Source organism: Tursiops truncatus, chromosome 11 (assembly GCF_011762595.2).
Source record: "Tursiops truncatus isolate mTurTru1 chromosome 11, mTurTru1.mat.Y, whole genome shotgun sequence".
NCBI classification, from domain to species: domain Eukaryota; kingdom Metazoa; phylum Chordata; class Mammalia; order Artiodactyla; family Delphinidae; genus Tursiops; species Tursiops truncatus.
This window is the reverse complement of record NC_047044.1, coordinates 101,888,031-101,909,972: the sequence shown is the minus strand read 5'-3', so window position 1 is coordinate 101,909,972 and position 21,942 is coordinate 101,888,031. Positions and strand designations below refer to the sequence as shown.

The 21,942-nt window shown below is 52.8% G+C and overlaps 1 protein-coding gene across 29 annotated transcripts in view; it reads left to right on the top strand.

Annotated features, from left to right (window-relative positions):
- MICAL3 (microtubule associated monooxygenase, calponin and LIM domain containing 3) overlaps window positions 1–21,942 on the top strand; it is a 196,777-nt gene that overhangs the window by 86,038 nt on the left and 88,797 nt on the right. For 16 of the 29 annotated variants that reach the window (XR_012324629.1, XR_012324628.1, XM_073789281.1 and 13 more), the window contains 12 exons: window positions 856–952; window positions 3,273–3,420; window positions 5,403–5,599; window positions 6,906–7,018; window positions 7,108–7,170; window positions 7,620–7,793; window positions 9,155–9,238; window positions 12,081–12,179; window positions 13,834–13,890; window positions 15,946–16,053; window positions 18,323–18,430; window positions 18,904–19,090. Coding sequence is in view for 25 of the 29 variants with exons in the window: in XM_073789281.1 (XP_073645382.1) it covers window positions 856–952; window positions 3,273–3,420; window positions 5,403–5,599; window positions 6,906–7,018; window positions 7,108–7,170; window positions 7,620–7,793; window positions 9,155–9,238; window positions 12,081–12,179; window positions 13,834–13,890; window positions 15,946–16,053; window positions 18,323–18,430; window positions 18,904–19,090 (1,435 nt within the window). In the remaining 4 variants the exon portion in view is untranslated. The other 13 variants (XM_073789286.1, XM_073789282.1, XM_073789270.1 and 10 more) reach the window with 12 other exon arrangements.

Sequence of the window (21,942 nt, the reverse complement as noted above, 5' to 3'; positions counted from 1 at the left end):
CCCAGCCACGGTCAGGACCAGTCAGACTCTGTGAATACAGGCGCACACAGCATTCCTTCCCAATCCAAGCACACGTCTTCCTGAGTTGGCTGAGGGACGCATCTGCCATCAGCAGACTGACCAGCTAGGGCAGCGGGTTGTCTGGTGACCGGAGGGCTGTGTCCCATCTCCTGGTTCCCGTGGACAGTGCAGGAGCTCAGCCCTCGTTCTCTAGTCAGGACGTGCAGCGGGCACCTGCGTCACTGCCACCAGTCACCGTGACCCGGGGGCTGCCGCTCACCTTCCCTGAACTTGTTTCCCCATCTGTACCATGGAGGTCACCATCCCTGCTGCTCCCAGGATCGTTGTGCAGGCAGACAGCACTGGCCACTTGAGAAAACGTGGAAAGATAAGACCCTCTGCAAGTAAAAGACACTGCCGGCCAACTCAGAACGTCTAAAGCCTTGTTACTGCACTGAGAGTGGCATTTTACAAAGCATAATAATCCCCGGGAGCCCAACAATGCTGAGAAAGCAGCCCATTCAACGTATTTGCCTGTGTTCTAGAGTAATTTCTTATTCACTTTACATCTAGGCCTCTGTGTTTGTGGGGGAAACCCGCTGGCACTGGGCAGCAGTAATGGCCCAGCAGAGACTGTGCGAGGGCCCTCTGTGGCTGTCTCTGAGCACAGGTTCTTACAGGTCACACGCATTTGTGTGTACGTGACCCACCGTATCCCAGAAAGGATTAAGGTTGGCGTTATACCTTCTGACTACACTTTCCTCAGCCTTCCACTTCAGTCAGTGTGCTCTCAGTCGGCAATTTATTACTTGGTATGTGATTTTCCTTCTTTACAACTTGTAAACTTCCTGCCAGGTGCGCCATCTGTATGATACTGGAGAAACAAAAGATATTCACCTGGAGATGGAGAACCTCGTGAATTCCCGAACTACCCCAAAATTGGCCCGCAATGGTGAGTCCTGGTAATGGCCTTTCTGCCGTCGAGAGCGTCTGTGTAATTGGCTGAGCTGTTGGTGCGCACAGTACTGGCTCTCATGTACATGGTTCTCACCGGAGGTGGTTTGCCCCCAGGGGACGTTTGGTCGTGTCTGGAGACATTTTTGGGTGTCAGGACTTGGGGGGTTAGGTTACTACTGCTCTGCCCCCTGTGGTACACAAGTTAGCCCCACAGCGAAGGATCAACTGCCTAAAGCAGCAGTGCTGTCGAGGCTGGGAAACCTGGTCTAAGGTGTCGCGAGGGTATAACGAGAAATCAGATACGGTGCTGTTGCGAGGACAGGGGTGCGGACTTGGGAGCACACACGCCAACCAAGGTTTTCAGGGAAGGCTTTACAGAAGAAGCAGTGGCTTCTTAGCTGAGGACCACTGGCTGCAGGACACAGTGATGGAGGCGGAGCTCATGCGGTGCAGGCCCCTGAAGTGTTCTTTAAAAGGAGAGTGACTGGCCAGATGCAGGTGAGCTGGGACAGAGAAGGGCACTGGGGCAGAGCAGGTAGTTTAGAAGTGCGCCAATGGTCAGGCTGGCCGGTCCGGTGTTGATGCCGCGGATGAGAAGGGAGACGGCGTCCAGTCCAGCTATGCCCGTCCGTGAAGCGTGTGGCTTGACAGCATACATGGCGTCTCTGAATTTGGGTTTCCGTGTGTGCAAAGTGGGGGTAACCATGCCCACCTCACGTTGGCTGCGAGGACTCAGGGGCATGTCGGGGTGTTCGCTGCAGCACCTGGCGTGCAGCGGGGCGTCAGAAGTGGCTGCTGAGAAGCACTGGCAGAGTCTGAACAAGGACTCAGGGCTGAGAAGAACTGAGCTCTGTCATGGGCATTTTGAATTTGACATGCTGTTGGGATATCAAGGCAGCTGGAAACATTTTCATCTTCCTCCACTGGGGTGTCATCTCCTTGAAAGCAGAGAGTGTGTCTTTTATTTATTTTTGGCCGCACCGCACGGTTCACGGGATCTTAGTTCCCCGACCAGGGATTGAACCTGGGCTCTAGGCAGTGAGAGCATGGAGTCCTAACCACTGGACCGCCAGGGAAGTGCCCAGAGAGTGTGTCTTTGTTCACTGTTATTCTAGAACCTGGAATATTGAAGTCGTCCAGTACATATTGGATCAGTGGATACACAGACTTGGGAGACATCTGAATGAAGTGAATTTCTGAAGCCAGGAGACTTATGATGGTGACACCAGCAGGAGTTCTCTGTGTCATTTCAGGATACATTTTCCCTGAAAGACTGAAGTGAAACGGGATTTTTAGATATGCAGTTTTTATTTTGTTATGTTCACAAATTTGTTATGTACAAATGGCTTAGTATAAGGTTAAGTGTTTTCAGCTGCGTAAGGTAAGGAACAGACTTTCTTGGACACAAATAGGAGTTCACAGATTCTTCTAAATGATCTAATCTGATCTAAATGTTCCATATCAGAGCTCTTCAGATGTGATCATGAAAAACGGTTTTTTATAAAGGCTCTTCGTGGTTTAGAAGACACATCAGTGACTGGAAGACGTCCCAGTATGTGTGTCTATGCGTTGAGTTTTTCAAGATGTGACCACTTGTCATACTGAGTGCCAAGCCTGGCCTGGTCTGGCGTCCTTGGCCTTGCCTGTGTGGTCCTGCAAAGTTTCTTCACTTGGCAGATTGCTTGGTACCTTGGAAAGTGTGAGAGCAAGTGTGTAACGTGCTGCTAGGTGGAATGGAACGTTTCTTCTCGGGTGCCCCCAATGTTACCTTGAAGGGAAGGCGTTTCCTCCGCCACCTGCCAGACAACTCTCCAGGGAAATCTTAGAGCCATCACGTGTGAGGGTGACAGCTCAGCAGGTGGCACCCTTCCCGTACGTCCCTGTCCTGGAGAGTGGCCGGGACCCTGGGCTTCAGCGTGAGAGGATCCACAGCGTCCACTTGTGATCTGTCATGGACGGGGCAGGGACGTTGACCTCAGAGTCTGGATAAATTGGTAGTTTCTTGTCTACCATAAATTCCATGGGAAGTCCCTGGCAGTCCAGTGGTTAGGACTCTGCAGTTTCATTGCTGTGGGCCCGGGTTTGATCCCTGGTTGGGGAACTAAGATCCCACAAGCCGCGCCGCACAGCCAAAAGAAAAAAAAATTAAATTAAATTCCACTCTTATGATACCAGTTAAGTAACTTCTTACTTTTGAAAACCAGTGACGACTATTTTGTCCTTGCCTTCAGTATTTTTTCAACCTGGTTATGTGGATTCCCTATCAAAGCTACCAGGTGACTGCACTTCCAATAATAACATTGTTGTTGTTTTAGAGTCTGTGGCTCGTTCCAGCAAACTGCTGGGTTGGTGCCAGCGGCAGACAGATGGCTACGCTGGGGTGAACGTGACGGACCTCACCATGTCGTGGAAGAGCGGCCTGGCCCTGTGTGCCGTCATCCACAGATACCGCCCTGATCTGATGTGAGAACAGGCTCTGCTTCATCTGTATTCCCACAGGACTTGCGAGTGCCCTGCTTCCAAGTGGCCAAACTCTGTACCTTTTCCTAGAACGAGATATATATAAGATACTTCTTCTGGAAGTCAGTCACTAATTTTAATTTATAGTTATATTTAAAGCTGTGTCTGTTAGGCATTATGTAGCTCAACCCAGGAATTATTAGCTGTTTGTAAAGTCTCAGCACTCAAAACGTGGAAAACTGGTTATAACACCCCCGGGCCTGTTAACATCACAGGAAGGAAAACTCTGTTTCTTGGCCCCAGGCTGAGCTCTGCGTTCAGCCAGCTCTCTCTCCAGTGCTGCTGGTCACGAGGAAAGCCTGGCCGGAGTGTGGGCTGAAGGCACGCGTGTCACTACCAGCAAAGCACTTCCTCCATTCGCCGGGGCTTGTCGGCATTGTCTCTTGTCTCTTGCACTTTTTGCAAGCGTGCTCTGTTACACCCCTAACACTCAGGTGGCCTTACGCACCTGTGCGGTGACATTTCCTCTTTTGGTCATTCTCTACTCACCTAAATGCAGACTAGTATGACAGGATGACCCAGGTCAGCTGTGGTGACCAGTGCACCCAGATTTCCCCGTAGGCATTCGTTACCATGGAAGCCAAACAAGAAGATTCGGAAACGAGCAGAGCATGTGGCATTATTTTGGCTGTATGTCCTTTCATCATTAGGTCCACTTACGGGCCCATTTTTGTGTATTTGTTTTGTTCTAATGATTACTTAAGGAATCCTGAAAGATCTGGCTCTCTTTTATGTTAATAAAAGAAAGGGGCTTCACCTAGTGCTTAGGAGTGGGGGTGCTGACGTGCTTGATAAGCGGAAGTGGCCTCTGTGCCCCTGTCCCTTAGCTCACGCCGAGACTGGCGAAAACTGAGTTGGAGTAGGGCTTATTGACCCCTCTGGGGGGCAGGGGGCAGCCTGAGAACGACTGCGGTGGATGACACAGAAGTGCTCAGGAGAAGGGCCAGGCAAGTCAGTCCTAGTCCAGAGGGAGGGCAGGACAGAAGGGGGAGGGCAGGAGTCCCTGAAGGGAGCCTGGTGCCGAGGGGACACACTCCTGTGGGAATGGACCGAAGGCTGCCAGGGGCCCGGGCATTTCCTCCTGACGGTGCACAGAGCCGTGAGTAGCTAATTTGGCACCGTTTAAGCTGCCGTGACGTCACTCAGGATGAGGCCCCCCCCCGCCCCCCGCCACAGTTTAGTAGGCTTAACATACAGAGTAAAGGAGTTTAAAAAACGAAAAACGGTTGCGGAGTCAGCAGGTTAACACCAAATAAGGCCTGCCCAGTTAATCTGAAATCAGCTAAAGAAGGATGCTGTCAGTCTTTACTTGATTGAATAGCAAGAAGCCTGAAACCCAGTGGGAAATGTTTGTTAATCTAAATACTTAGGAAATTTAGCAGTGGAGAAATCTTCTGAGGAAAGTTTTGGAATTTCCCTTTTAATTAGAGGGGAAGGCTGAGTAAGATTCACCAGAGCTGATTTAGTACATCAACAGCTTGTCAGCTCCAAAGGACACAGGGGGTGATGGTTCCAGGCCTTTAGACACAGCCTGATCCAAATAGGACCTTTACTGTTGTTGAGCCTGAGTTTAATACATGCAGACCACACACGGGGCACAGGAGAAACTTAACAGAAACAGTTCCTTTTCTTGAGCTCACATTTTAGTAAGAACTTTATGTTATTGATAAAATGTTATGTTTTCCAACTTTTCCCCTCTTTTCTCTTATGGGTAGATTGTTAATCCTTTCTTCTCCCTGAGGATGATTTTCATTTCATTAGTAAAAGGAAGTGAGAGAGAGAGGTTTGCTCTCCGATTTCAGTGAGGCCTGCACCCTGGATTTTAGCTGAAAGACCGAGAAATAATGATGACTCTGTGATACCATGTTTTCTGGTCTGGGGACAAGCAGCCCATCTTGACACATTTTCCTCGTCCTGTTTCTCAGAGATTTTGATTCTTTGGATGAGCAAAATGTGGAGAAGAATAACCAGCTGGCCTTTGATATTGCTGAGAAGGAGCTGGGCATTTCTCCCATCATGACAGGCAGAGAGATGGCCTCGGTGGGGGAGCCGGACAAGCTGTCCATGGTGATGTACCTGACCCAGTTCTACGAGATGTTCAGGGACTCGCTCCCCTCCCGAGGTAAGGGCCCCCCAGGGGTGCTGCCGTGTGGCTCCCCTGCCTCTCCTTCCCCTGTGCCCCTTCTTCCAGCAGACCCGCTTCTCTGCACTGTTGTCAGCCCGTCGTTCTGACCCGGGTCTTGCTCAGCAAACCTGCAGTTGTGGAGGCCATGAGCATTCCCGTCTAGAACCTTGTCCTTGACTCCACCACCCTTGTTCCCTTTCTCTCAGAACCAGACTTTTTGAAAAGGTGCTTTTGCTGTGGCCTGGACTTCCTCACTGCCTAATCTTTGTGACCCTTTGCAACCCGGCCAAAACTGTTGTCCGTGGTCGTGAAGAATCACCAGATGCATGTTCTTCCCTCCTCTCTCACCTCTCAGGTACCCAGCTGTTCTGCGTTGTTCAGCCCTTGGAATGACGTCCTTTCTCTTGAAATTCTCTCTTCCTCTTGGCTTCTGTGATCCCGGACTATACTTGCTTTGTTCTCTTTCTTCTGTTAACTGTTCCTTCTCTGTCTTCTCTTTCTTCTCCTACCTTTTAGTGTTTCCAAAAATCTTCCCTTGGCCCTCAGGCTGTCAGAAAACAGACTGAGTAAGCATCATGATGCTTACAAGCGTTGACCATGGTACCTGACCTGGTTTACATCCCATTGCCTCCACCTAAAGTCACTAAACTTCCCTGTGCCTCAGTTTCCCCATCTGTAAAGTGGGGATAATATGTACATGGCTAGATTGTAGTACGCTAAGAAGAGTGTTTGGCGAATGGAAGCACTTAAACAAATGTTAGCAATGTATTATTAGTTTCAATTATTATTTCAACATTACTATTGTTACTAATAAAACATTGGAACCCACAGAGTTTAGGTACCATTCTCCAGTGCTTCTGGCCCATGTACTTGTAGACATCTGTGGCTTTCTCTCATTAGAGATGCAGTTCTTACAACAGACATGCACAACTCTGACATCAACAAGCACACCCTGAACCCATGACCCGAGTCCCGTCTCCTCCCCGCCGATGCCCCTCCCTTTCTCTCCCGACCTGAACTTTTCATCTTGAAGTGAGGCTTCGGCACTCTGTTGTAATCAGCAAGCAGATTGCAGCGTCTGAAAAGCAAAAGTGGAGGTTTTTGTGACTGAAGTGGATTGGGGCAAGCGTTGGTTTTGTTTGTATGGATGGAGAAGAGAAGGCCCAGCGTCCAGGGCTCCGTGTGCATTTTCTCTGTGGGGTTCAGAGTGCACGAACCCTCAGAGCTTCCTGAGGTTCCGAGAGCCTCCTGCAAGGAGGCACCCTCAGGGCTGTCCTTGGACACTGCTGGTTTCTGCCCACAGACGCCTTGGACCTGAATGCTGAGGAGAGGGCTGTCCTGGTAGCCAGCACTAAATCCCCTATCTCCTTCCTGAGCAAGCTGGGGCAGACCATTTCTCGGAAGCGCTCTCCCAAGGTAAGTGGAAGGGTTTTTCCTCCAGCTGCAGAACTAATGGTACAGTGCAGTGACTAGAGGAATGCGGTTTCCCTTTGCTCTTGGTGCAGGACAAAAAGGAAAAGGACTTGGATGGTGCTGGGAAGAGGAGAAAGACCAGCCAGTCGGAAGAGGTGAGAAATATCTGGAATTTGCCAGAAAGATTGTACTGAATTGCCCTCCTTGGCTGAAACGCTTAATTCCCAAATCGGTATTGCTAGATCTTTTCAGTTCACTCTTCGTGAGAATTGTTGTGCACAGATGCTTTCTGTGGCCTTTTGCCTTTGTGTAATTTTTTGGAGAGCATCCAGGGAACGCACACATGTGCTCTGGGCCTTCCTGTCTCTTTGGAATCCCATATGTGGCGAAGGGCAGCAGCTTTCCTGGGATGTGACCACACCGGCAAGAGCCCGAGTACCTCTTCATACTGCCCCTGGGCCCGAGGCCATCTGGAGATTTGAACCTTGAGGAGAGCCACTGAGCTTGACCTAAAGCAGGGACCAGCCGCTGTGCCAGGCCCTGGGGTGTGTGTGGGCAGGGGCTCCTCTAACCGAGGCTGGCTCTTGATACCCCTGTTCACCAGGAGGACGCACCCCGGGGCTACAGAGGAGGAAGGCCTACGCTGGTGAGCACACTGAGCGACCGGAGGGTGGATGTGGCCCTTGGCAACCAGAACAAGGTGAAGTACATGGCGACCCAGCTGCTGGCCAAGTTTGAGGAGAACGCGCCCGCGCAGTCCACGGGCGTGAGGAGACAGGTAAGCCCGGCTCACACCTCGCCCGCCCGGACCTGGGCTGGCCACAGAGGAAAGGGGGGTTAGTGAGTGAGACGGGGAACTTCCCGGTCCTGAGGGCTCAGGGCTCGAGACTGGCGTCTGCGTGGGGCAGGGACGAGGGTTCCTGTCCTTACCAGCCAGGCCCACCTGAGGATCTTTAAAACGGGGTGTCCAGGTCTGTGTACGTAGGTGTGTGTTCACGTACATGCATACGTAAGTAATATAAGAGGTCCCTGCTTATTGAGGAAAATACTGGAAAGTGTAATTAAGGCCCCTATAATTCTGTTAATATTTTGCTATGTTTCTTTCTGGTCTTTTTTTAGTGCATTCTTGTTTTCATGGTTGAGGTCATTCTTAACGTACACTTTCCTGTTCTGCTTTCTTCATGTAACTTTGGGTGTATTTCCATGTTCCAAACTCTATAAGCCTCTTCCAAAGTGTGTGCTCCATGCTTTTCTTAACTCTTCCTCTGGTGCTGGATGTTTAGTTGTTTCTCATCTTTGATGAAGGGCAGAGAGGTAGACACTCTTGTGTGTTGCACATGGTTTTCCTAACTGTCCTTGAACTAGGTCACGAGTGTGAGCACTGTAAAGGTTCTCCGTGGACTGCCCTCACTCCCCAAGGCCTGCCGAGGGCTGGACTGCCATGTCTGTTAGGTCTCGTCTCTCCTCTTGCTTGTCTAAAAGTCACTAAGGCTTCTCACAAGAGGAGGTACAGGCATTGTGAGATCCACAATGAACATTTCTTCTAAACCTCCGTGTGCGGGGAGCACCTCTTCATCTTCGCCACGTGCGCCAGCCCTTGTTCCTGTGGACCAGGGACCAGGCCGACCCCATCACTGACTTCTTCCCACGTCTAGTGCTTGGTTAGGTCCTCACGCTCCAGGCGTTCGTGCCGAGGCCCACAGAGAGCGTGCAGGCTCGATTGTGAACGTGTGAGGCTGCCGGGCGGCCGTAGCAGCCCAGCTTCCATCCTCCTCAGCAAGGCTGGGGTGCTCCCCACTAGAGGAAGTGTGTCCCCACTCATTTTGGGTGGGGAGATTCATTTTCCAAGCCAGGGTTAGTGGTTTAGGCTCAGAGCATTGAGCTTGGGAGAAGGATGATCAGAATTACAGTTTCTGTTTGTCTTTTCTTTTGCATTTGGCTTCGCCCGAGTTGGGGAGGGAGGATTTTCCTTTGTAAGTGTAACTTCCTGGAACTAATTCTGTGCACCCTCCTTCAGTTCTTAGATGAGTGTCTATCCTCCGGGAGAACCATTTTTGTGTCTGCTACCTTAATGCTTTTTTTTTTTTTTTTTGTCTCCGTGTCCTGTCCCCTATCCAATACTTGGCCTGTGTGTCACAGCCGACACAAGAACGTGGGCTCAGCCAGCCGTCCTGCTGCCTGCCTGAGCAGGGTCGCCCTGCTCCCGCCCCCCAGTGGAAACAGGTAAAGGAACTGCCCAGGGACCAGAATGGGTGCTGGGCCTTCCCACCTGCTCCTCCTCCGAGCCAGCCGGGTGGGGCCTGCACTGTAGAGCCCTAGGTCACGGGGTAGGGATCTCTGTGCTCATTTGAGTGGCGACTCTGGGGGAAGGTTTAACAGACACCACTGATAGTATTGCATGACTTGTTTAACTCCTTGGGATTTGGGAAACCCGTGAAAAGGGTGGGCTGTTATATTGGTGTTGAAACTAGCTGAAGTTATGTGGTACCTGTGTTCAGGTACTTAGCCTTTGTGGTTTTGCTGTTATAACCTTTGTCCCAAGTTGACCTTTGGCTGAAATGCATCCACGTGACCCCTGGAGGACAATCCCGAGTTTCTAGAGCTTGGGGCTCGGGGCAGTGGTCTTCTCGTGTTAAACAGGAAAATGTTACCCAAGAAATAGTCTCAAACTGGTTTTTTCCTTGTTTCAGATCATGGACAGAGATGATCATGGGCGTTTTCTCAGTGTTTTGTCCACATTTAAAATACTCTTTTTGGAAATTTGCACTAAAGTTTCTGCAAGATCTCCTGTAAAGCTGCTTCTCCTACATAGTATAGAGTGGGGCGGAAAGAAAGAGGGGCTGGCGCCTGGCGGGGAACAGGAAACCCGCCAGAGCGATGGGAGGCCTCTGCTCTGTTCCCCCCATGTCACAGCCCTGAGTGCGGCCTGGGTTTGCTGTCTCTTGGTTTGGAATCGCTGAGGACTGGGGTTCTGAGCAGTCAGAGGGGCTGACCGTGATTCCCTCCTGTGCTGGGAGGTGCTGGGGAGTGGTGAGTTAGATTTGAGTTGAATTACACTTAGGGCAGAATGTTTCTTTCTGACTTTTCTTTTGATAATATGCACGTTAAGGCAGGGCCCGTGAGGCTGAGGTGGAAGCTTGGGAGCAGCGTCCAAAGTCACCATGAAGCCAAGCTGCCTCTCTCCCCATGCTTGGGGAGGGGAGGTCTTCTGAGGAAAACTCATTAGAAATTCACTTCTATTTTCCTTACTTACCCTTTGCCTAGGGTAGACCTTTGAAGTCTAGGTGGAAGGTATGATTTGAAGGTCAGTCTTGAATTGAGTATTACTAAAGGGGAAGGTGAACTCTGCACTACATTCCCAGGTTCTTACACTAGTCACGGAGGTGGACTGAGACAGGGAAGCACAGTTGGTGGGTGAAGAGGTGACTGTGAGTGGCACGTCCTGGAGTGGCTCTGGGTGGGCATCCCAGGAAGCCCGGGTCAGGGACCCGAGGGGCTGGCTCGACCGCCACTGCTGCCTCCGTCCCGTGGAAGATGGGCTTGGCTTCCACTGGGTGCTGGGCTGCAGGGGTGCCCAGAGCCCTGCTTCTCCTGTTGCTGCAGCGGCTGGGAGCCTCCAGCCTGTGCGGGTGCTGCCTGACGCACCCAGGTGATTTGTGATCACGGTTGGTGGCGTTGAGTATGTACCGCCAGGCTCTCCAGGCCGAACAGACCCTTAAAGTGAAGCCTGGTCTGGGGAAGGGGTACCGGAGATGCCGGTCAGGAGCAGCAGCCGGGTAGCTGGACCCCGTTAGATCCTATGTGTAGAGCGGAATTGTAATGTGCTGGGCTGTGAGAGGACCCGTGTCACACAGCTCTCACGTCCTCCTGAGATGTGTTCACAAACGACTTATCCCCAGTGCTAAGTCAGGGATGGCGTTATGAGCCTTGCTTTGCCCATTTATCCCCTGAAAGACAGAGCACTGGAGGGCCACGCCAGTTGACGCACCAGTCCAGGGGCACAGGAAGTCCAGGGGTGCGCCCTGGGGGCTGACGGCGTGCCTTCCTGTGACTCACTTGCTGTTCCCCTGGAAGCGGCTCCAACTGAGGCAGGCGGGTGTGGCGAGCACAGTGGTGAGGAAGAGTGTGGGGATGCTCGCTTCTCGTCACCTTCCTGTGGCGTCACCCGGCTCTTCCCTCCCCACCTCATCCCCTTCTGATCTCAGAAATGGGTCCTGCAGGCGAATTCTGCGGTTAAGCAGCCTTGGTTTGGCTGTAGATGGTCAGTGGTGTGGGAACAGACAGAGGAGTGGGTTCTGTGGCCTCTTCCCCTCCAGGCTTTGCTGGGAGCCGCCTCACACGGTAGCTCTGGACGTGAGGAACCTGAGGCTTCCTCTGACTCGGGAATCTGGTGGTTCCTTTAGCACTGCAGGGTTCTGTCAGTCAGAGACAGGTTCACAGGAAGCGGACACCGTGGGAAAGTGATCCACAGACATTGTGTGGTGTCAGTTAGCGAAAGGTGTTAATTTTATACCCTGTTTCCTGTTCGTTCTTGTATTTCTGTGGTCGTCTCCCAGAACCTTCCGCGTGTGAGTGAGGGGACTGAGCAGGGGGAAGCAGTGGCAGGACGTGGGCGTGGGTGGCCCAGGAGGTGCTGGTCTGCTGCTGCAGGTGCCCGGGCGCCCCCGCTGTGGGCAGCAGTCGCCACGCTCCCCCCGTAACGGGATTCTGTGTGCCCTTCTCTCTACTTGTAACTGAGCCCCTTTTACCCCCCAGCCTCCTTGATAAGCCAGCAGAGAAGAATATGCCCTGGTCCCTGGCATTTAGAAAGTGCTGCTGTGCAAGTCCTGACCCTGCAGTGGCTGCAGAGATGACTCTGGGATCTGCAGACAGAGCACCTCTGCCCCGAGGCCACGACAGGCGGGACAGGCCCCTGCCTGAACACGCCAGTTTGTGCTGAGGATGGATGGGTGGGGAAGGGCCTCTGGGATGCTGTTGGCAAATGCCTTCAGTCCTTCCAGACCCAGCCTCAACGTGGCCACCATTTCACCTGTGTTCTCTCTGTTTGTGTCTATTGGCGTAAAAGCGACAGGAAAAGGAGCATTCTCGGACCTGCCCCAAAAAAGTGATCACTCTCTCTCCTCCCCCTACTCCGCCTCCCTGTCGGGCACGTGGCGACCAGCAGGTGACCCCCTCTGCATGCTCCGCTGTCCTGTGTGCCTGCCTGCCTGTGTGGGTGGCCAGGGGAGAGACCAAGTCAGGATCCCCTCATTTCAGTGATGACTTACTGGCGAAACGACCTTTGCTGGTGGGCCTCAGGATAGCACATCGTCCGTTCAAACCCTGGGTAGTTTAATCTAGTCCCGCATCACAGGACTACAGCTGTGCAGCCACAAACTAAAATTTAAACTGTACTTGACACAGATGCGAGGTCCAAAAGCCCTGGAGAGCATTTTTATGTAACCCCATTGAAATCAGCCATTTTTGTCTTGCTGCCCAAGGAGATACTGTTAAGGTGAATGTTGGGAAGCTTTTTATAGGGCTCCACTCTGTGAGTTTGGCTCCTTCTGATTTTGAGAGCCCCGCCTCTTGCTTATCCAGCTTTTGCCAACCAACAGCTGCCCTTTCCGTCCGCCCCACTCACTGTCCAGGCAGACCACTGGAGAAGTGCTTCAAGGCGAGCTAACCCCACGTGCTTTGCGGCCAGCGCGCTCGTATGAAGTGCGTTTATAGAACGGCCTTTTCACTTGTGTTGTATGTCCCTGTAAAGTAAAACACTGATTTTGAAGGTAGGATCTATGGAAAGACATTTTCTCAGCTATGGTAGCCTATTTAGAAGGTGATCCCATAATGTGTGTGATATGCAGGGGCCCAGCCTATGTCCCTGGGTCTGGACGCTGAACCCTTGTAGGGTAGTGACCACCCTGGGCCCTGTCTCTGCCCAAGAACCAACGTGGGGCATTTCCTCTGACTCAGGCAGTGTTCTCAGTGCTTTTCCTGTGTCATCTTGGTCTGTTCTCACAATAAGCCTACGAGGCAGGTCCTGTTATCCTCACCTTTTACAGATGAGGAGACCGTGGTGCAGGCTAGGGGGGCCAAGTAGTTGTGCGAAGTCACACAGTGAGCAGAGAGCTAGGAGCTGAACCCAAGTGGTGTGACTCTGGAGCCCGAGCCCCGGCCTCGTCCTGCCCGCGGACACTGCGCGCTCACGGGCTCTGGACAACAGAGTGGCCACGTCGGGAGCTCCGGGTCAGTTCTTGCAGCAGGGCAGGGCCATACGGTGGGTGCTGGGCTATCCAGAGAGTGACTAGGGGCCTAGACGGCCCAACCCCACGTCACTGTGTTAGTGGTTTCCTCAGGGCAGCGGAGGCGGCGTGGGCCTGGGTCACGGTCCCCAGCCTCTTGGGTGCAGCTTCTGTGCTCCCCTCGCCCCTTAGTGCTGTGCGCTCTTGGAGTCTCCCGTGGGCTGTTGTCGCCTCTAATGCCTTGGTGTGGAAGCTTCACCCTCCTAACCTGCCTCTCCTGTTAGCCTTCCGTTGAATGCCTCTGATCACGTGCCGCTGTGTGAAAGAAATATGTTTGTTCCACCTGTGTACTAACCGTAGTTCCTTATTTATCCACGTAGCTGACCTCGTTGGAGGCCAGGTGGGAGAACAGCTCTGCAGAGCTGCCCTTGGGTCACAGGATTTGATGTAGACGGGACTGTGGTTACTTGGGGTTGGGGACCAGTAGACAACAGGTTATGTGTTGAAATGAGCTCTCACTTTCTGGGGCTGTCACTTAGTAGGTCCAGATAGAGCATTTGGATGGAGCTTAAGTTTCTATTTTGTTGCCAACAGACGTACAGCGATCTTGATGCTGACAGCCGTGGCAAGCAGAGTCCCCACCACGAGAGGGTAAAAGCACGACTGTGGCATGGGGGGCTGGCAGCCACACAGATGCGGCACGCTGGGGCGGGGGCGCAGGCGTGGCCCCTCTCCTTGCTTTTTCCACACTCTGGTCACCCAGCCAAGAGCCAGGACTCTTTTCGCTTACAGTGATGACCCTTGCAAATAGCATTCACGGTGGAACATCCATCCACTCAGCGTCAGACCAGATAGGAACCCTGAGAGTTTGTGCACTGTGAGCGGCCTCTTCCCCTCCCTGCGCCCCCTTCCCACTCCCAGATATGCACCTTTGGCTTCTGGGGAAGGGTCGAGGTCAGTAAGCAGGAGGCGCTTGCTTGGCTACTTCCGGGATCCTGACGCAGAAATGCTGAGAAAGCCAAAGCTCTTAGAGCATGGGGATTCTTCAGGTGTGAAGAGGACGGGGCGGGGAAGGAAGGTGATGACAAGACAGGGTCCATAATGAAAAGTGGTATCTGTTCGAGACGCTAGTAGGGAGATGCCTGAGCACACCTGGCCATCGTATGATCTGACGAGTTGCAGAGATGCTCATCTCAAAACCTGCTGACTATGAAACTTTTTTGGTTGTTATTGTTACCCTTAAATGGAGGCCTGAGTGGGTGTAGCTCTGCAGCCAGAATGAAGAATCATCTCTAACTGTTCATTTCACATGGGCCCTCTCCTCTTATTTTTGCCTCCCCCTCTGCCTTTGCTCTCTGAGAAATGCCCTCATGGCTGAGCAGTAAGTCTGGTTCCCTCCTGGACCCATTAGGAAAGTAGTGGTAGCACTGTCTTCCTACCAGTTGCCAGGCAGGAAGCAGGCCCGGGGTGGGGGAGGGGGGCCTTTCCATGTCACCCGTGTCACCCACAGCTTCACTGCCTGTGCCCAGCCTTTCTTCCTTCTTCCCAGGCTGGTTCCTGTCAAGAAGAAAGCTAGGCACTTTGACTGCACAGGGCAATGCCCTCCATTTTGGGGAATGCCTGTCTGAGGAGGTGCTGATGGTCTTGGATGAAACAGGGTCTCAGTGGGGAGCGGAGGGAAGTAGGTGGAGGAAAGAGAGATTGAATGGGGAAGCTGGTAGAAGTTGGGGCTGCAGGGCACCGAGGACAGGTGGGATTTGGAGCTCAGGAAGCAGCAGGGTTGGCGGGAGTTTTCCTTCATTTCCCCGGTGGGCTGGTCTCCAGGGTCTTCGGTGCAGGGTTCCAATCCAGGTGCTCCTGGGGGGTCACTGTTTTTGTTCCTTCCCGGACTCTCCCTCTACCGCCCACCAGTCCAGCCGTGCGCTTGCCTGCTCGCTGCCGTCCAGGGAGTTTCTCTCTGAGCCTCTGGAGCAGAGGCTGGTGACACCCCCCATCACCCGTGACACGCCTGAAGCTTTGAAGTTAGTGCGAGCTGAAGGCCGAGGGGTGCTTCTTCCCTGCGGCCCGCAGGTATCTCAGCCCGAACCTGCAGGCAGCGAAGCGGTTACTGCTCGCCAAGCTCGCAGCCCCTCCTGGCTTGGGGACTGGACAGTGCCTGGCTGCTGGGCCCACTTTTGCTCCACGTGCTGCATGCAGTCTGCAGAGGGTTGGGCCCAGCTCCGGGGCAAGCTCTGTATCTGAGCCCCACCAGGAGGAGGAGGAGGGGCCCCTTTCCTGGCTTTTATGGAGAAAGCGAGCTTTGCTCCAGAGCTGTCGTCTCCTGTCTGCTCCTCTTAAGGCCAGCAGAGTGACGAGCCGGTGGAATCTCCTTGTGCTCAAGAGAAATTCCAGCCCAGGCCGTGAGGGGCTCTGCAGGGCACACAGGACGTGTGAATAGGACGCTGCCTGCTGGCTGGCAGCACTGTGCACTTGAGAGCAGGGGTGCAGACAAGGTTTCCTGGGGGGCCGTGTTCCAGTGCGGGTGTGGCTGTGAGCGTGAGGCACAGTGGGAGCCTGGAATGAGCCACTGATGCTTCTGGAACTAAGAGCGTTTCTTTACTGCATTTGTCATCCAGATAAAGGGTCTGTGTTCCTTGTGTTCAGGTCAGCGTGTAACTTTTAACTTAACGTTTCCTTTGATTTTTTTCTCTGTCTTGTATTTTATAGCCAGAGCCTGAGCCTTCTCGTCGATTTTTTGTCGACCAGTGGGAGCTTTCTCTAAGCCTCCGCTCCGCCAGCCGCCCTGCCTCTCCCTCCTCTGACTTCCTCCGACAGGTAGCGGGGCCCAGGGCTTGGCCAGGCTCGTCCTCTTCAGCCTGCACTTTCTTCACCCACACGAACGGCAGCCTGTCTCCTTAGGAATCCAGTTGTGTGTGTCCGTCATGCATGTGAGGTCGGTAGGCGTCCACCTGAGTTAAGGAGGCTGCTAGCTTCACTGCAGCAAATTCTGTCCCAGTCAACCCATTTTCATTATAGTCCAACTGTATCAAATAATGAGAAAGCACTTTGTAGCCATTAGCTTTTTTTAACTCCAGACCTCTTCCTATTAATGTGTTATAAAATATGAACCATTGTGTAATGAAATCTCTTAAAGAGAGTGGTGGATACACAGTATTCTGGGTGCCTCTTGAATTGTAATCTCTTAAGGAAGAGCTCTGCTGTTTCCTATGATGGAACTGACCCAGCTGTGGACGAGTTTACAGAGAGATTGCAGGGGCTTTTGTCCTTTCTGTTTGTTTCCTGTTCTTGAGCTGGTAGCAGACTGTAGAGAATGATACGCATGTGTGGTGGCCACAGTATAAGTCCAGAGAGTACTACATTTCGACTGTTTCTTAAGAGTGGGGAGAGGAAAACCATCTGCTTTTCATGCCAGAAACAAATAGGACTCGAGTCTCCACCTCTCTTAGGTGTGTGCTCGTCAGTACTGTCACATCGCTGAGAACTGAAGTTGACAGATGCCTTTGCACTAGCAGCCCTGGGCTATACTTGCTGAGAGTGCTGGTTCTGATGGGAGAGCAGGGTCCTGGCTGAACAGGGAGGACCCTGGGCTTGCCCAGTGTCCCAGCCTCAGACTTGGCATCTGGTCCACGCTCCCACTCATCTGCTGCAGTTTCCTACTCCCTGGCGTCAGCTGTTCGATGCTCAGCTTGGCTGTGCCTGGGTTCCTGTCTGTTCCAGGCTTAAGCTTCCCTAATGTTTCTAATCCAAAGAAGGCTTAGGTCTAAGAGCCACTTGTGTTTCTCGACCACAGATGGGTATAAGCTGTGGAGTTAACGAGCAGATGGCACTATCCTTTGGAAATCGCCTTATTTTAAATTGAAAATATAATTGACTCCTCAGTTCCAGCTGAACCTTGGAGAATCGTTTGCTCATTTGTGCTGCTGTCGTGCTTGTATTTACACCGGGTCAGTTTCCCCCTAGGGCATTCCTCTGGTTTGTCCCTGCCCCGCCCAGGACGTGCCATTGCTCAGGCTGGTGATTCTTTTACACACGGGTTTCGTGTGTTCAGACCGTTTCCTGATTGGGGTTGTTGGCATCCCCAGCACAACTGCTCCCGGCATGTTTTGGATTTGGAATTAGAGTGAGGGCTCCTCAGACCCGGCGGGCACACAGCTGCTGAGAGGCGTGTCATACACACTGGGTGTCTGGGCCGTCCGCACAGGACGAGCTCAAAGCTGGGCTCCCACAGGAAGGTTTGCCATTGAAATTTATAGTTTTCTCCTGCTGCTTTTTCAACATTGCTAGAAAGAGGATTGAGGTGGTTGGATTTTTTTTCTTTTATCTTGTTTCAACGTATAAAGATATAACCCCTCCTGGACTAGAAACACTTTCTGGCTTCCACAGCAGCCGTGTCAGCAGTGCCCCAGCTGGTCCGGAAGGCTTGGTCTCAGGGCTCAGGGGAACACAGAAGTCTCCATGGGGAGAACGGGCAGAGAAGGGTTCTTCCTGGTAAAGCCCGGGGGCCTCTGGTGCACAGGACAGGGGCCCTGAGCGAAGGAGGTCATAGTGAAGACGGCTGTCATCCCCGGTGACACTGGGCTGTTGGCATCCGTTACCCAGATGGAGAGTCGGCCTTACTTTCTTTCTAAATGAGGAAATAACTCCCCAGGTCCTCTCCCAGGCCCTGGGATGTGCCTTCAGTCTGGTGCCCGCTGCCTTAAGTGAGGTGTTCTCTTAGGTTCTTTGAGGTTCTCTGTGTGTAATCTGAGCCGCTGGGTGGTAGGCCCTTCTCACTCTGTTTGCATCCATCTTGTCGTCCCGCCTCCACATCCCCCGCACTTCGTCCAGAGGGACATGAGAGACCAGGTTCTCCTTCCTGAATTTCACTGTCTCTGTGGCCATCGCTCCCGCCTGTGCTGACACCGGTGTGTGGACACTGACACCTAGTCCCCTGCTCGTGGGCACTGTGTTGGCATGTTTGTTGCTGCACCTTGTATTCATTTTATACCTTTCGAAGATTTTTTTCACCTGTCTTCTTAATTTATTTATTTTTTTCCTTCTCATTTCCCTTCTTTCTGGTCATTTAACAATCTCCAACCAATAGAAGTATATAAAGATGTACACGGGCGGAGTGAGCTCATTGGCTGAGCAGATAGCCAATCAGCTTCAAAGGAAAGAACAGCCTAAAACCCTTCTAGACAAGAAGGAACTGGTAAGATACACTAAGGGCACTGTCTGTCTAGATAAGACAGCTCTGGTAAACAAGCCTGCTTTGTTCTAAGTAGCTCAGTGGCATATATGGCTGCTGCGTGCCATGTGGTAATTATTTTTTGAGGTTGTCTGAATTTTATAACTGAACTTCTAGGACTGAAACCGTTGTTTAGAATGTTGTGTGAACAGCATACTCAGTATCTCTAAAGTGATTGCTCTAGAGTCCAGGGCCTGTGTCCATGGAGAACCACGGGAACACCTTCAGATCAGAATCCGTTAAGAGGATTTGGTTTGCTTGTTATGAAATCGTGTAGAACAGACGCAGTGCCAAGTGCTGCGTGGGCACTGGAGGCACCGGCCTGTGGTGGTGTGCGGCTCCCGTCCCCAGGCAGAACCGCGTAGGGAGGGTTGTGCGCCCTGGGGAGGGGCTGGGAGGCCTCACCTGATGCGTGTCCCCCCACCCCCCACCCCCAGGGCTCCATGAAGAAGGAGTTCCCACAGAACTTGGGAGGCAGCGACACCTGCTACTTCTGCCGGAAGCGGGTCTACGTGATGGAGCGCCTGAGCGCCGAGGGCAAGTTCTTCCACCGGAGCTGCTTCAAGTGCGAGTACTGCGCCACCACCCTGCGCCTCTCGGCCTACGCATACGCCCTCGAGGACGGTGAGTCCCGCGCTGGAGGCCGCACCCAGACTCAAGGGCCCCCGCTGCGTTCTTACACTGATGCTCTCTTTTCTGCCTCTCCTGAGCCTTCCCATCCACCCCCCTGTAGTCTGTGTTTTCTCCCAGACTCTTTCTTATAAATATTTCTGCAGAGTCACCAAGCTGTATCATAGATGACTCAGTGACCATGGTGATGAGAAGGGCATGCGTTTACCTAAATCGTTTCCCTGGCTTCACAGACACCTGCTGTCGTACCTCACGGTGGGGATCTTAAGATAAAAGGGACCTGAGGAGAGTAAGTCTTTTTTGTGTTCGCTTTAGAGAAGAAGAATCACAGGCTTATAGAAGCCACATTTCTTGCCTAAGGTCAGTGACAGCACATTGAAACTGTATCCGCTGCCACTGTTCTCAGACCTTGGCTTCCTGAAGGTGCCTGAGTTATGCCCAGTGTCACCTGTGCTCTCTCGTATCAGCATCTCTGGTGAATTGAGAGCATGTTGCCCAGGCCTCAGTCTGGTTACTGTGCTGTTCAAGCCCTGGCCTTCTGTGATATTTGTTGGTTTTATAGTGGAATGACCTTGATAAGGCAGAAGGTGGAGAATTATGCAGACAGGTAACAGAGCCTGATGGAGAGGCGTGTCTGCCGCCTGAAAACCCTTTGGGGTTAATTGGAAAAGGTCACCGGAGACATCAGTGATTCCTACGCCCCTTCCTACAGGAAGCAGAAGGGACCTTATGAGAGGCCATCTTACTGATTCAACAATAATGAAAAGACCCAGATTAACAGAAGGGGGAAATAAATCCTCAGGTCCCTTGCACTGACTGAGGAGACTGTCAGGGGATGTCACACGGGAGAGGGATGCCCCCTGCGGTGAGGAGACAGTCCTCCAGGCTCTTCGACTAGTGAGCAAGGAGCGGCCAGAAGAGCTGAGTGGTGACCTGAGAAAAGCTGACTCTACTGTTGTGGCACCTGGTCCTCTTGTTACGTTAGTGAAAAGCACCAGCCAGCGAGGGAAGAGGTGAGACAATTGTCTATACTGTTAGGTATCAGTATTCCCACACACCTGGTCTTTGGATAGTGCCTTTGCTCTCCCCGGATGGGGTTGGCAGATGGAGCCCACGCAGTGTTTCTAACTGTCCGCGAGGTCTGCCTAGAAAGATCCCTTCAGGTCCAGCGAATCGATCCACGAGTATTTTTGCCCATAGATTGTGCGCCACACCTTTGCCACATTCTCCTGAGGGCATAGATGGTGTAAGAGGGGCCGTCCTGATGGAATGATCCGGCAGCGTAAGGGAGTGACCAAGGGCGACGGTGCGTAGTGCAGACTGTAACTTTGTGAAGTACAGAGGAGGAGGAGTCCGGGAAGCTCAGGAGGGTCAGGAACTACTTAGCCATCCTGCCGTGGACTCTGGAGCATGGTGGGCGAGGGCTCAGCAGAGGGGCGGAGGAGCCGGTGTGCCCAGCGAGAGGGCAGCGGAGCCCGGGGGAGTGACCATGGTGTGGGGGCCGGACGAGCAGGCCCACGTGCTTAGGCACGGCCTTCCTGACAGCGGGCCTGACCAGCTCCCCAGACTTCAGCGCAGGTGAACCTTTCCCTCAGCTCCGCCCTCCTCAGTGACAGCTGGACTTGGGAAAGGAGGGAATCTTAGGGGTCCTGAGGGTTTAGCCTCATGAGGTTCAGAAATCTAATGGAAGAGCCTCAGGTGAGAGAGAAAAGGGCAGGGATTGTGGCTCCGGAGAGAGGGGGTTAACCCAGCCCGTGCCGGGCCCTTAACAACATATTGTGACATTTCATCCTCATGACCACCAGAAGGTAGCTAACTTTATTGCTGTAATTTTACACATCAGGAAACTGAGTTCAGAGAAGCTGTAAGTTACTTGTCCAGGTCCACACAGCAATAAGTGACCTCTGAGGTCCCCCAGGTCAGACGTCCTGGGGTTAGCACTTCTGGCCCATGGCAACTCCGGCCTGGTCAGTGGGGACTCACTCACTTGAGAGAGGCGTCCAGGTTTTACCCTTGTCCCTTCAGCCCCTTTAAAAGGATGGAGTCTTTCTGTTGCCACAGACTAGCTTATTTGCCTGCTGCCACCTCTTAAGACAAGGACTCTAAATCAAACAGTGTGTCTGTCACGTCTTTCCTGTCCTCTCGAGGAGAGAAAACACACACCGTCCACTGAGGAGGTCTGAAGGGCCGCCCTCGGGAGTGACGAGCCCGCTGCCCCCCGCCACTGCCCTGTGTCTGCTCCCACAGGGCAGCCCAGGGAATCTTAAAGAGACAAGCAGATCTTCCCGGCCTCCCACTGTTCACCCTGACAACCCCTGTGGCACAGGACCCGCGGTCCCCGGGGCTGAGAGCTCCATGCGTCCTCCCAGCTTGCCCCCCGGCCCCCTGCTTCTGCCTGTCCCCTGCGAGCTGCTCGCTTCTCCGTTGCACTGACATGCGTGCGCTCGCTGTGTCCTCTGCTGGAGTGCGCCCCTCCCACCCTCACGGGGCAGCCTCCTGTCGCCACACGTTCTTTCCCCGGAGAGGCGGCAGGGCTCCTCTGCCTCCTGACCAGAACATCTCTGGCTCTGACCTGTTCTGACGGCTCTGACCTGGAGTTGCTGGGGGAAGGAATCTGTGGCCCGTCTGCCTCAGGCTCGCCTCTTAGCTGTCTGTTTTCTCCAGTTCCATCTTCAGTCATTCCTACGTTTATTGTCGAGGTTCCTGAATTTACTTAGACCATCTAAAATCAGTGACTTGACGGGATCAACCATGCTTTGTGGTTGCTTTGTGACGTTAGCATGGCCATACTTGCTGATTGAGATGGGCACCATTGTGAAGAGCCAGGCGTCCGATGTTCAAGTCCT